The sequence below is a fragment of the Pteronotus mesoamericanus genome, unplaced genomic scaffold (assembly GCF_021234165.1).
Source record: "Pteronotus mesoamericanus isolate MK-2021 breed Mesoamerican mustached bat unplaced genomic scaffold, CSHL_Meso_final contig_220, whole genome shotgun sequence".
Lineage (NCBI taxonomy): Eukaryota > Metazoa > Chordata > Mammalia > Chiroptera > Mormoopidae > Pteronotus > Pteronotus mesoamericanus.
The window spans coordinates 6,097,975-6,110,720 of record NW_026555091.1 but is presented as its reverse complement, the minus strand read 5'-3'; the positions used below and the strand labels follow the sequence as shown (position 1 = coordinate 6,110,720).

The 12,746-nt window shown below is 55.3% G+C and overlaps 1 protein-coding gene across 1 annotated transcript in view; it reads left to right on the top strand.

Moving 5' to 3' along the window:
• The window catches only part of DOCK4 (dedicator of cytokinesis 4), a 323,634-nt gene that overhangs the window by 290,870 nt on the left and 20,018 nt on the right, over positions 1–12,746 (top strand). Inside the window, exons 37-42 of the mRNA XM_054571366.1 lie at positions 1,000–1,148; positions 2,590–2,676; positions 4,606–4,710; positions 8,290–8,431; positions 9,777–9,943; positions 12,166–12,252. Of these exons, the coding sequence (XP_054427341.1) occupies positions 1,000–1,148; positions 2,590–2,676; positions 4,606–4,710; positions 8,290–8,431; positions 9,777–9,943; positions 12,166–12,252 (737 nt within the window). The remainder of the gene's footprint in view (positions 1–999; positions 1,149–2,589; positions 2,677–4,605; positions 4,711–8,289; positions 8,432–9,776; positions 9,944–12,165; positions 12,253–12,746) is intronic.

Below are 12,746 nucleotides of genomic sequence, written 5' to 3'. Positions count from 1 at the left end.
GGGGCAGAAGTCAGATGGGTTAGTGACACCGGGTCTGTCCCTCGTGTTCAGTTTAGTGTGTGAGTTGGCTGTCACAGTGTTGGAGGGGAAATGGTTACAGTTCTTCATCAATGACAGTGAGTTCTGGTTCCTTTTCTTGACCTGCTTGGCTGTACTTACGCTCAGGGGCAGAGGAAGCCTGTGGAATGGCACGCGCTAAGTACGCCACCCGTCTGCCGATCGGCTTAAGCGTATGGTGGCCATTGCCACGTGTGTGTATGGAAAGCCGCCCCTTTACCTGTCTCTCCAAGAAATCCCGGTCACAGCAGGGAGGCGACAACTCCAGCGGCCATCACTGAAGATGGGTGGGGCCACCAGGGTGTCCCGTCACACAGCCCACAACAATTTGTTCTCACACGCACGCACGCTCCTCACTGAGCATGTCTGTGCTTCCTAACTCCTCGTTTATTCCTAGAGTATTTTTCTTTCTCTTCTGCCCTCCGCTGCTCTCTGGCCCCTCTGCCCCTCCTATACCCTGCCTGTCCCCTGACTCCCCCCAATGCCACTTCCCAGTCTTTCAGCCTCTGACTCTCCAGGAGAGTTTAGCTACCACTTCCGGTTTCCTACGTGCGCCCTTTGGAAGGTGCCGGTAGTCGTGCCTCAGGGCGCCCACCGGTGAACCTCCTTGGCAGACAAAGGCGTGTCTCTCTGCCACACACGTCCTTCAGCATTTTTATGAGGACAGTAGCACAGAAAAAAGAAAGGAAGGAAGGAAGGAGAGAGACTGAATGAATGAATGAATGAGTGCAGGGAGCCAGACGATCAGATAGATGCAAACCCCTGAGGCCCCGTCCTCCCGGGAGGTCATCACTCGTTCACGTGCTGTCGCGAAAATTTGGGCGTCCGGCTTCAGCTTCGTGAAGTGCAGAACACAGTTGGCTCTTGGTTGTCGCGAAGCGGCCCCGCCGCAGGGGTGGCCGTGTGGGCCCGTGCAGACCGAGGCCCCCCCTTGACTTGCAGAGGCCGCGTACACCCTCCTGCTGTACGACGAGCTGCTGGAGTGGTCGGACCGGCCGCTGCGCGAGTTCCTCAGCTACCCCATGCAGACCGAGTGGCAGCGCAAGGAGCAGCTGCACCTGGCCATCATCCAGAACTTCGACAGGGGCAAGGTGAGCGCCGCGGAGCCCCCGCCCCGCGGGGCCTTCAGACGTTGACATGCATCAAGAACACCCCAGTGTCTGTCAAAACGCAGATTCCCCAGCCCCACCCTGGACACTGCGATCCAGGAGGCCCACGTGGGGCGGGTGGGGACCCTGCGGCTCTCGCGAGGACGCTGGCAGGTTCTAGTGAGGCCAGCCCAGGGCCCCACCTTGAGAGGCCCCAACCGAGAGGTGTTGGCATGCGGGCGTTTTATTCTCGGCTCTCGCTCGCCTCCCCAAACTGGCGTGGGTGCCACCCGGTCCGCTCTGCGAGGGGAGGGGCCGACAGGCGTGCGTTTGAAGAACCCGCGCGGCGGGTGCAGCAAACCCTCGGACCTTGCTGTGCAGTTCGGCTCCCCACCTCCCCTGCCACCCCCACCCCCCTGCCCTGGCCTTTGGAGAAAAGCAAGTCTGATCACAGTTGTTGATTTGATTTGAACAGTTGGGCGTTTGGATGACCCATGTCTTAGAGGAAAATGTATCATCCCAATGAATAACATTAAAAAGAAAATTAAAATAGAACCAGGACCTAGTTGGTACACCAAAAAAAACTGATGCGGGGTGGCTTCTTTCCCCTCCTGCTTTCCTGTTTAGCCACCCTGGTCCCATTAGGAGTGAGGAAGTGTCCCCGTGTGCCCCCACGTCGGCCACCCCCAGGGCTCTGTGCCAAGTCAGGGGCCACAAACTACGACCCAGGGACCCGACAGCCCACCGCCTGCTTCCGAGCGGCCCACAGCCTAAGACTGGCTTTCACATTTTTAAATGGTGGAGAGAAATCAGACGAGGAATATCTGACGTGTGGAAGTGATAGGAAACTCACATTCCGTGCCTGTAGATGGCAGTTGGCCTGGGGCACAGCGCAGCCCGTTCTCGCCTGTGGCTGCTTCCACGCCCCCGCTGAGTCGTTGCGACTCCGGCTGTGTGGCCCACAAGGCTCACGCACTGACCGGCCCTCCCCAGACATGTGCTGACACGTGGGCTGCATGGAAGACATGGTGCGCTTCTCCTCAGAGGCAGCTGGGCGAGCCCCTCGCAACCCGCAGGCGCAGTGGAGCCCAGCAGGGCCCAGGCAGCTGGGGCGGACAATCGGGCCGTAGGGGCAACGGCAGGCAGTTCCCACTCAGCACAGATGCCTGTTTATTCGAGACGACGACTGAAATGAAGCCAGAGAGGGTTGTTTCTGCGCCCTGTGTGGGGGCAGATCATCATTCCCAGCTTCCTGAAGACTTTCAGTAACGTCCGCGTTGATTGCATGCCGTCTTCATGCTTAACGCGGCAGGGAGCCCCTTCGGGGCAGGTCGTGGGGATGAGGAAGGGAGGCTCGTGTGTGAGTGGACAGCCGCCCTGTCCGACCTCTGGGCGGGAGCGTGGACCGTGGTGCGACCGCTAACTCTTGTTCCCGGGCCCGCAGTGCTGGGAGAACGGCATCATCCTCTGCCGGAAGATTGCGGAGCAGTACGAGAGCTTCTACGACTACAGGAACCTGAGCAAGATGCGGGTAAGGCCGCGGACTGTCGTGCCAGCCTCCTGGGCAGGGGGCATCCCGTGGGGAGTGGGCCCGCGGCCTCTGGGCGGGCCCTGCCGGAAGCTCTCTGAAGAGGAGGCTCCTCGGAGCCTGCTCAGCCCGTGCACCCAGAAGTAACAAAGCGCGCTGCGTGGTGCGTTCGATGAGGATTCAAAAAGCGAGCCCTTCATCTGGGTTGGTGGTTTTCAACCTTCTCATCGACTGGCATACATGAACTCTTTGCTAAAATTTGGCAGCTCACCAAAAAGTTTTTGATGACCTGACCAAAAAAATAGATGTAATTTTGATTCATTCACAGTGGATGGCTATTGTTGTGTCGGCTGCTGTCTTTTTTTTTTTTTTTTTTTTTGACAATCTTTGGGAAGCAAGGTCAGTGCCCCTGACTAAATGGTCAGGCATTGCATGTTTTAAACATTCTTGCAGCGCACAGGTTGAAAATTGCTGGTCTAGGCTAAATATCACATCAGAAATACACAACTGAAACCTGGGTTAATGCTTTTAGTTTATTGAGGAAAATCCCTACCATTGGAAGAGCTTCCCGCTGGGACGCAAACCTGTGTAACAATATGTCATTCTTACTCCCATAGTCTGTGCAGCAAGATAGCAGAAACGGCTAGCTGACCGGTCTTTAAATGTCTGGGGGATGAATTCTACAGCTGCCGCCTCTCTTTAGCTTCAGAAATGCGTTTGCATTGGCTAAACCTGAACCGGGGCCCACCCAAAGAGCTCCAGGTTAATGCCCTGCGTCTGGGATGCGAAGTTTCCTTCTCCCCTTCTCTGCGGCTCAGCCCAGTCCCTCCGGCCCCGAGCCCTTGCTCTTTAGAGTCGTGAGCATGTGTCATCTCATCGTCCTTAGGTTCTTCCGGGTTTCTCAGATAGGATCATGTAAACGCTGATATCTATACTGGAAATGTATAGATATCAGCATTTATTTTACCTACAAAGGACAGAGGAGATGCTGCTGCCTTGTAAGTCCGCGGTCGCGGTTGAAGAGGTGATACCCTAACCCTGTAACACCCCGTGTAATGCCGCCCGCCTCGCCCCCGGCCTCAGCCGCGGTAACTCACTCAGCCGGCGGGAGCTGACCTGGTTCACTCGTGTAGTATTTCACGTCAGCGGGGCACTGATGTCTCTCCCAACATGGAAACCAGCCAGATCCCACCCTGTTTAAACCCCCGCCCATCGCGCTGGCTCTGACAGACCCTGCAGTTTCCCATGAAACCGACTCGTTTCTCTTGGCATGGGGACGACAGTGCTTCCCGGGGAAAGCCCATGGGTGCCATTGACACTAAGGTTTTTATAAACCTAAAGCATCGCGCCTCAGGCCAACCGCTCTTCCAGGTGCGGTGCCTGGGGTAGGGGCAGGAGGAGATTTCAGGTACAGTAGGAGTCTTTGTCTGGAACCCTTGGGGACAATAATGCCAGCAGAGGGAGCCGTAAGCTTCAGGTGATTTAAAGGTCACCATCGTCAAAGACAGGCTGCCGAGGTCCTGCCCAGACAGTGCTCGGCGCTGGGGGCTGCCTCCGGTTGGGGCGGTCAGTTTGTCCCTGTCCGTCCCGAGCCAGTGTGCGCCTGCCCAGTGCCCTGAATGACCCGGTCCGAGGACAAGCAGACCCACAGGTGAGTGCACCTGGCGTGAGAACTCTGCAGAAAAGCTGGCCTCTCACAGTTCATGCTGATGTGTATCTCATTGGGAGGAAAATATTTCCCCCATAGACAGTGTGCATGGGAATCCTTTCCTCCGGCAAGAACACGTAACAATACACTTGACCCTTTCAAGCCAGGGTCCGCAAGCAGCCTAAGAGCTCGAACGAGATTCTCTTTCTTGAGACAAAACACCCTCTCCTATCAGTTCTTAGCTGAGAGTGAGACCTGAACAGACTGTCTCCCGTCCTTTGCAGATGATGGAGGCCTCTTTGTACGACAAAATTATGGACCAGCAACGGCTCGAACCGGAGTTCTTCAGGGTTGGATTTTATGGGAAAAAATTTCCGTTTTTCTTAAGAGTAAGTAGCATGCTATTTAATTTGCTTTCACACTTCCAGGATAGATACCCCAGTCCAAACAGCGTAGATGTTCGTGGCCTTTGATCCTTTCAGACTTGAGAACGGCATGAGATGTTCTTCTGTTTAGTTTGCACGCCCCACACTCATCTAGAAGGCCTTGTTCTGAGTAACTTCCCAAGAAAACCAACACTCTTTTGCTTTTGCTTCCTAAGTTTTGAAGTTGGCTGTGTGGGCGAGCGGCCCTGGGTAATTAGAGTCGTTTCCCTCGCGTGACTGACGTTCACTCTTCAGTTCATTCTGCCGTCTTCTGAGTTAGTGCCCGACCAAAGGGCGGGCCGGGCGTGGGTGGCGGCCTCCGCACCTTTGACAGTGTGGCGATTTCACATCGCGTGGAGACCTGCCTCCAGAACCAGGGGAAGAGCATTGTGTGGCCACTTGGTGACTTTGTGACAAGGTAAATGTCACGCAGCAGGGGGTGACATTTATTTATACCCACTTAGTGCTGGTATAAACTCTACAAAAGTTTCCAGATGCTCCAAGGTACCTACTGGATAATAAAACACTTCACTCTGTGCTTTCCGCTTTTCACGCTATGCCAGGTAGTGCCTTGTATGCTCGATGCTTGCTAAACACTTCAATATGTAGCATCTTTCTTCTATAAAAACTTTGGTTGGGAGAGGAACTGTACCTCCCCAAGCAACTAAGGAGACACGCCTGGGATGATTTTTTAAATTGAGTGATGTCATGACACTTTAGATCTCAACGTACACTACAAATATTGTGGTATCTGTGCGCCCCCAAGTCTCGCTCTGCCTGTCAGCACGGAGGAGTGGACGCAGGTCAGGGCGCTTGAAGGAGAGGGGAGGAGAAAGTTGGCTTAATTGAGTGACCACTCACTCAGTGAACAATCGTCAGCCTCCCCCAGGGAAAGGCCTTAGTGCCCAGGAGCTCACAGAGCTGAATGCTGAATGTCGCTGAACCAAATGTTTTCTTTTTTTCTTTCTGGTTCAGGCAAGTGTATATTATACATATTCTAAAATACCCAAACACCACAGCCACAGATTCATTTTACTAGCACATGGACTACACATCAGATGACAGACTGGCCCTGTCTTTCACTGACTGCAGTGACTGTGTATTTAGGTGCCACACGGACGCAGGTAAAACCCCTTGCTGGGTTGAGGGGCAGCGCTGGGAAGGTCACAAAGCTAACCCTGAAGACGGGCCGGCCTCAGGATGGGGGAGAGCCGGATTCTGGATCAGAAACGACGGCCGACTGCTGGATGGGGAGGACGGGGCTTTGAGAGCGGGTTGGCCTGCGGGCCTGGGCTGTCGTCAGCAGCCCCCGCACAGCGCACCGGGCCGGACCCGGCCCGCGAGGGGGCGGGCACTCGAGAGCGAAGGGCGGCACGGGGCCCGAGGCCCTGGAGGAGACCCCTCGGAGGGTTCACGCGTGACCCTGCTACAGCAGACCCGCTTCCTGTGGGCTCCGGGTCAGGCACAGTAAAAGATGACGTTTTCTTCCATGTTATACTCAGGGCTCACCGGTCCCTTATGCACGGTAGGTAGTGGTTAGAGACCGTAGTGTCTTTAGATGGCCCACACATCTGTTTTAATTTCTTTTAAAAAATCAGAAGAAGTGGACTTTGAGGTTTAAAGAGTTGTTACATATTCTATTGTGTTATACATCAGTTACTGTTGATATATGCAGGTTTGTCTGTATACCAAAGCAGCCATACAATATGATCTTTAACATCTGTGTGGAAGAAGGGGCTCAGAAGTCATAATTTGCTCTGATCAAGTTCTAAGTTAAGCTAGCAAGTGTTCAGTAAGGTATCCTAGACATCTACCTCGTCTATGCAATTAATGTTCATTAAAAGCACAAAGTTAAAAAAAAAGCCATCAAGTCGTTGAAGAGCCATAATTTTAAAGGGAATTTAGCATTGAATAAAAAAATTTTGTTAAAAAAGACCATTAGAATGAACCAATCTCTCTACATCATCAGACTTTTAAGAACAGCTTTTCTGGATATAAATGTCCTTTCTTTCAAAATGGAAGAGAAGGGTCGCCCTCTATTGGTTGTAAAGGGCACTGCACCCTTTGGAATCACAGGGCTAGATTCCGGTCTGTTAACTCCATTTCAAGACAACTATCAACATTAAATTTTCCTCTCATTGTTTGATCCATATCAAGATAACTTTTAAAGCTCAGATAAATTGATGCACGGTAGGATGAGTTTTTTGTTTGTGTGTGTTTTTTTGTTTTTCGCTCTCGTGGAAAATGGGGTCTTCCCTGGCACTGTGTTACCTGTGTGTGCGGTCGCTGAAGGATGACTTCTCTGGGGAGAGTGACTGAGAGCAAGGGCAGGAGGGAGAGTCGCTTCTCTGCGCTCGCCCAGAGTTATTTAGATTCCCCCCTACGTACGCGTTTCCTTTCTTGGGTTAAATGAGATCTGGGCCGAGTGCCCGGTCGGGGACTGTGCTCAGCAGTGATAAGGGCGTTATCATTCAGCTCTCAGGGTGCCCTCCTATCTAAACCTGCCCATCCTCCCAGCTGTCTAGTCTGCCTCACGCACGACCTTCCCCATTCTTACCGGGTGCTAGACAGCCCTGGCCCACAGGAGACATGGCAATTGTAACACAAAGCAGGAAACAGCAAAAAGATGTCCAGCATTTAGCAAGCCCCTGGGCAACCTAAACCTGAGCGGCGCCACTGGGAGCGAGAATTCGGCCAGGCTCAGCCTGACCTTCGGCGGAAGGATCTGCCGCAGGAAGCGGGCACGCTGAGCTCTGCGCCTGCCCAGAGAGGGTGCCGGGAGATGCGCCTTTAGAGAGGGTGCCCCTTTCTTCCCCTCCGCATTGTGAGCGTCTCCCCAGAAGCTTGAGCCTGGTGTGTAAAACTGATCTTTAACCCCCGCGCTGGTGAGCGTGGGGTGGGGGCACGACTCCTTCGTCCTGAGAAGCCAGGATCCTCTCGGCGTCTTCGTGGGGCGGGGGGAGCCGGGGAGCGTGCGTGAGCCCTGCGCCGGGTGTTAGCGGAAGCCCCCGAGAGCCACGCCTCCGCGGCCTTTGCCCCGCATTTCTGCCGCTCCGGCGCGGTTTCCCGAGGGTCCGACGGTTGGGCGCCACGGGCCGCTCACTGCCGGCGCCGGAGCCTTGGGTTTCTCTCCGTAGTCAGTGTGCTCGGTTACAGAGTCCTGGTGGTGGTTACCTTTATCGAATTTTGGGGGGTGTCATGGGTTAATAAAAGTATGTAGGTTCAGGTGTATAAGTCTAGAACACATCTGCATTGCGTGTTCGCCACCCCGAGTCAAGTCTCCGTCCCTCACCACTTGTCCCCCTTCGCCCTCTCCTGCCCCCCCACCCCTCTTCCCCTTTGATCACCACCAGAATGGTGTCCGTGCCTGTGAGGGTTTTATTCATTTTTGCTTCATTTCTGCACTTTACTCACCCAGCTCCCTCGTGGTCCCCTCGTACCCCCCCCCCCCCCCCCGACAGCCCTCAGTCTGTCTTCCGTATCCGTGGGCTGGTTTCCATTCTGTGTGTCCGTCCAGCCTGCTGGTTCTTTCCTCGCCCGCAGAACAAGGAGTTCGTGTGCCGGGGCCACGACTACGAGCGGCTGGAGGCCTTCCAGCAGCGGATGCTGACCGAGTTCCCGCACGCCATCGCCATGCAGCACGCCAACCAGCCCGACGAGACCATCTCCCAGGCCGAGGCCCAGTGTATCCGCCCCCGGCGCCCCCGCAGGCGCCTGGCCCGCCGGGCGGGGCGCGTCCCGGCCGGCTCCTCCGGCCGGGGGCCCGGCGGGTGCCAGGCTCTCTTTCTCCCTCTTTCCCCTCAGCTTATTTGAGCTCTGCTCCTTCTCAGCTCACGTGTTCTATTTACGATCATGATGTCAGTTGAAAAGAAATCTCTCGAAGATTCCATTTAATTTTTTCCCTTTTAATTAAAACTTTTCTGTGTCTTTAGTTCTGCTTCGAAAGCTCTCTAGAGATTTCCCTTAGAATAATTTTCTTCTGACATACCCTATGGAAATGGCTTTAATTCAGGGAAATCATAGCCTTACGTTTACTGGATCGTATCATTCACCCTGTTAACCCTTGATATTTTTATTCTGGAAAGAGGAAGAAAAAGAGGTCCCCCGGTGTCTTCGGGGGCTCTTGGCCACAGCCTCCTGGACAGCCTTGTATGATTGCTCTATAATTGACCCTCCCATGTTTGTGGTCCAAAAAGGAACAATTCAACTGAAATTACAAAGGCGTTAGAGACAGAGGGAGTTCACCCCACCATGAGTTTCTGAATCCCTCCGTCTCTTCCTGAAACGGTGGATCTTAAAGAACACCCGAAAGTCCCCCTGATTATTATGGATACCATTTCAAAGTAGAGCTTAAAACACAACAGAAGCAAGTAATTGTTGTACATGGAGAAAACTACTTTGCTAGCCTCTGAATGAGAAGAGGAGGTTAACACAGTTATACTATCTGTAATTTTTAAAGTATCAGCTGCAACTAAACCTCTGCTTCCCGGTACAAGATTGGGCAGGGTGGGGAGCGCAGACACGGGAAGGCTGCAGCATGGAGCCTCGCGCAGGTAAAGGCGAGTCCCCCGCCAGGCTGGCTTAGCTCCTTGGTCGTGGTCGCATGGGTGCTGATACGTTATTAAACAAATGAATGAGAAAAGGGCCATGCACGGACCAAGGACAAACACATCTCCTACAACGACTGAAGATACAGGGGTTAGAATTCATCCAACCCTGAGTACCTATGATCCAAACCATTCCCACCCACCCCCCTCTCCTCAGAACATCAGTGATAAATTCATGGGTCAGAGAAATTTTAAACTGATAGGTTTTTAGAATCACCTCCCTAAAACTAATTCAGAGCTGTCATTGGAGAAGTGAAGGGTCCGAATGGAGTCCTAGGCACTTTCTGGGGAATGTGTTGAGTTACTTCATTCGAGCCAGAGAGGACTGAGGGCCAGGTTGTTACCCAGCCCCTTCTCTCTGCCACACACAGCTCAGCTCCAGCCAGACTTGGTGCGGTTTCCTCCTTGACCCCTCCCTCCCAGACCTGCAGATCTATGCCGTGACCCCGATCCCGGAGAGCCAGGAGGTGCTGCAGAGAGAGGGCGTTCCGGACAACATCAAAAGCTTCTACCGAGTGAATCACATCTGGAAGTTCCGCTATGACCGGCCATTTCACAGAGGCACCAAAGACAAAGAGAACGAGTTCAAGGTACCTCCGCCCTGTTCTCCTTCTGGTCTGGGAGCTCCCTGGACTCAGGCCTTTGGTGCCTGTTGACTCCGAATAAAGTCAGGCGAGAGAGCCGGAGGGGCCAGAGGTCACTGAGTCTGGTGGCTGTCAAGCTCTACTGGGCACCGGAGCGACACGGGGTGCTTTCTAACCGAGATGATTTCTGGTTCCCCGGCCAGGAATCCCAGCTCAGTGCGTCTGAGAGAGAGTCCTGACAGCTTCCTGCAACAGCCCTCCTGCCCCTGGGCCTCAGTCTCTGAGGCCTCCTGGTTGAGCTCGGTCCTCGTACTCGTTCGCAGTGAGCCAACTGCGGGAGGCTCAGGACGTCTCTTCTCAGGCGCAGTCCAGGGCGACAAGTAAAGGGGGCTTAACCGAGAGGCCTCTGGGCACGGCACAGCGGGCGGACTGCTCGTGCAGGAGGGAAACCCCATGCTGCCTCCTGCTGCTTTTTCTTGTCAGAACAGCGTGGAATTAGGATTTCTGAGAGGGCCCAGACGAACAGCAGCCCACAGGCCCTTGGCATGTGTTGCGTTCTCTGTTCTCAAAGTTCCAACATGCCTGCAAATTCAGAGCTCGCTCGGCCAGGAAGGGCCGTGACCCCTCACAGCCTCGCTGGGGGTCAAGGGGCAAGGTTGTTGCCGAGATAAATTATCATCTGCTCTTTCATAGTCTTGACAACAGGGGCGTGGTAAGACCAGACAGGTCCCCAGGTCTGTTTCCTCCCCTCTAAACAAAGAACGCAACACCGATTTATCCCCGTGGGCTCTCTGGCCTAACTTCTTCCGTCCGGGAGAGTCTGTGCTTGAGCTGTAACCTCACACTCTCAGAGTGATTGTCTCTCGTTGAGTCACCCCTGCCCAAGCGTGCGTTCCCCGTGCTCTGAGCAAGAACCCGGGAGTCATCACAGCCAAGCGACAGGAAAGGGTGGCTGGGCGGGTCTTGCAGTGTCCGATGGCACCAGGCAAAGGCCAGCCCTCGGGGCCGGGGGAGTCTGCGAGTTAAAAATCAAGGCTGGGAGGCCGATGGAGAAAGGAACCTGGGGTGTTACTGAAGAGACCTGTAATTACTTTCTGGGTTTTTTTGGATGCTTACATTTTCCTCCCCGCAGCACCCCCCCCCACGCCCTCCCCCCGCCCCCACCCCTCCCTGCGGGTCTCCCGTGCCTCTTCCCAGCCTGTCTCCTAGCCTGCTGCCCCTCCCCTCCCCCCGCCTGGCAGACTCCTGGCTGTCACCTCCTTTGAGGAGGCCCTCCGCCTGTGCCTGCCGCCTCCTTTTCCTCTCAGTGCCCTGAGCCACGCGTGTCGGCCGACTCCCTGTCACCGCTGGCACAGCCAGCTCCCGTCATGGGACCCTGCCCTGCTCATTCCAGCACTCGGCTGGCTCACGGAAGGCCTGCCTTCTTTCTTTCTTTCTTTTTCTTTTCTTTTCTTTTTTTTTTTTTTTTGTGAAGAAATGGCACTATTTTGGGAATGTTACACAGTTTATTATCCTCCCAGGAATGGCCTGTGGTTAAATAAGAAGAAGGAGGCCTGGGTACATCAGTTCTCACCGAAGGCCACCGTGGTCCCACGTGTCCTGGGGCTACCGGGCCTGGCCTGAGGGAGCCAGGTCTGCAACCTCGACCCGCCCCAGGACAGCAGCCCAGAGCAGCCCAGGGACCACTCTCCCCGGGCAGAGCTGGGAGGAGTCGGCAGTTCGGGGGCCAGCGTGGCCTCTTTGGGTCTGAGCGTCTTTTTGTACAGCAGGCCCAGCCCGGCGGGATTCCCGAGCAGAGGGGAGAGTCCCTTTTCCCCTTTAGGCTGTGACACACCCTGACACAGCCACCCCTCCCAGACACACACAGCTGGACCCTGAGGGATAAAGAGAGGTTAAGTTAGAACCTCAGAGAAATAGCAAAGAAAAGGACACGACAGCCCTGTTTACATTTATAAGGTTGCTCTTGACGTAAGAGAGCGTTTCTTCCACAAAGAAGAGCGTGGCAGGCGGCACGCAGTGGCGCTGCTCCCAGACGCTGAGGCATCACGTCGTCCTGCTGAGGTGGCTCCGTGAGTGCCCGGGGCTCACGTTCCCCGCGTGCTGCGGGGACCACCAGAGACAAGCGGGCAGCAATGAGCCCTGAGGAGAGCGAGTTGCAGCTGTTAGTCGTAGCGCAGCAACGAGAAGGAAGGGCAGCTCGGGGACCTAACCTGTTTTGTGTCTCGCAGAGCCTCTGGGTGGAGAGGACGTCGCTGTTCTTGGTGCAGAGCCTGCCCGGCATCTCCCGCTGGTTCGAGGTGGACAGGCGTGAAGTGGTAAGGACCGGGCTCGTCCGCGGTGCGTGCGCCCTCGGCCGCTCGCCCGCAGTCCTGTCGTGGGTCGCCGCTGCGGCCTTTGACTCCGGTCCCTGGCGGCCCTCAGAGTTAGCCAGCGAGAGTTGACGGTGCCGACCACGCGACCCGGGCCTGGAGGAGGACATCCCTGGGCCCTCGTCCAGCCAGCCTCAGGGTGCCCTCCGAAGTCACGGGGCCTGGCCTGCGGCCTGGACTTAGAAGGGCTGGGGTCGCGGTCGTCATGGCGGTGGCCATGCGCCGGGCCAGCGTGGGGGGGGGGTGGTCACTGCAGCGTGTTACTGAGTCACCGTGTCCCAGCTCCAAGCTGTGCACTCTGTCCCCCGTCACAAGTTCGAAAGGCTTTTTGCTGGCCACCCTATACCAACACGCTGAGGGAGGACAGACTTGAACCCCCACTCTCCTGGCTCCAAAGCCGGCGGGTTCATCTCTTCCAGCCTCAGTTTCCTTCTGGGGAA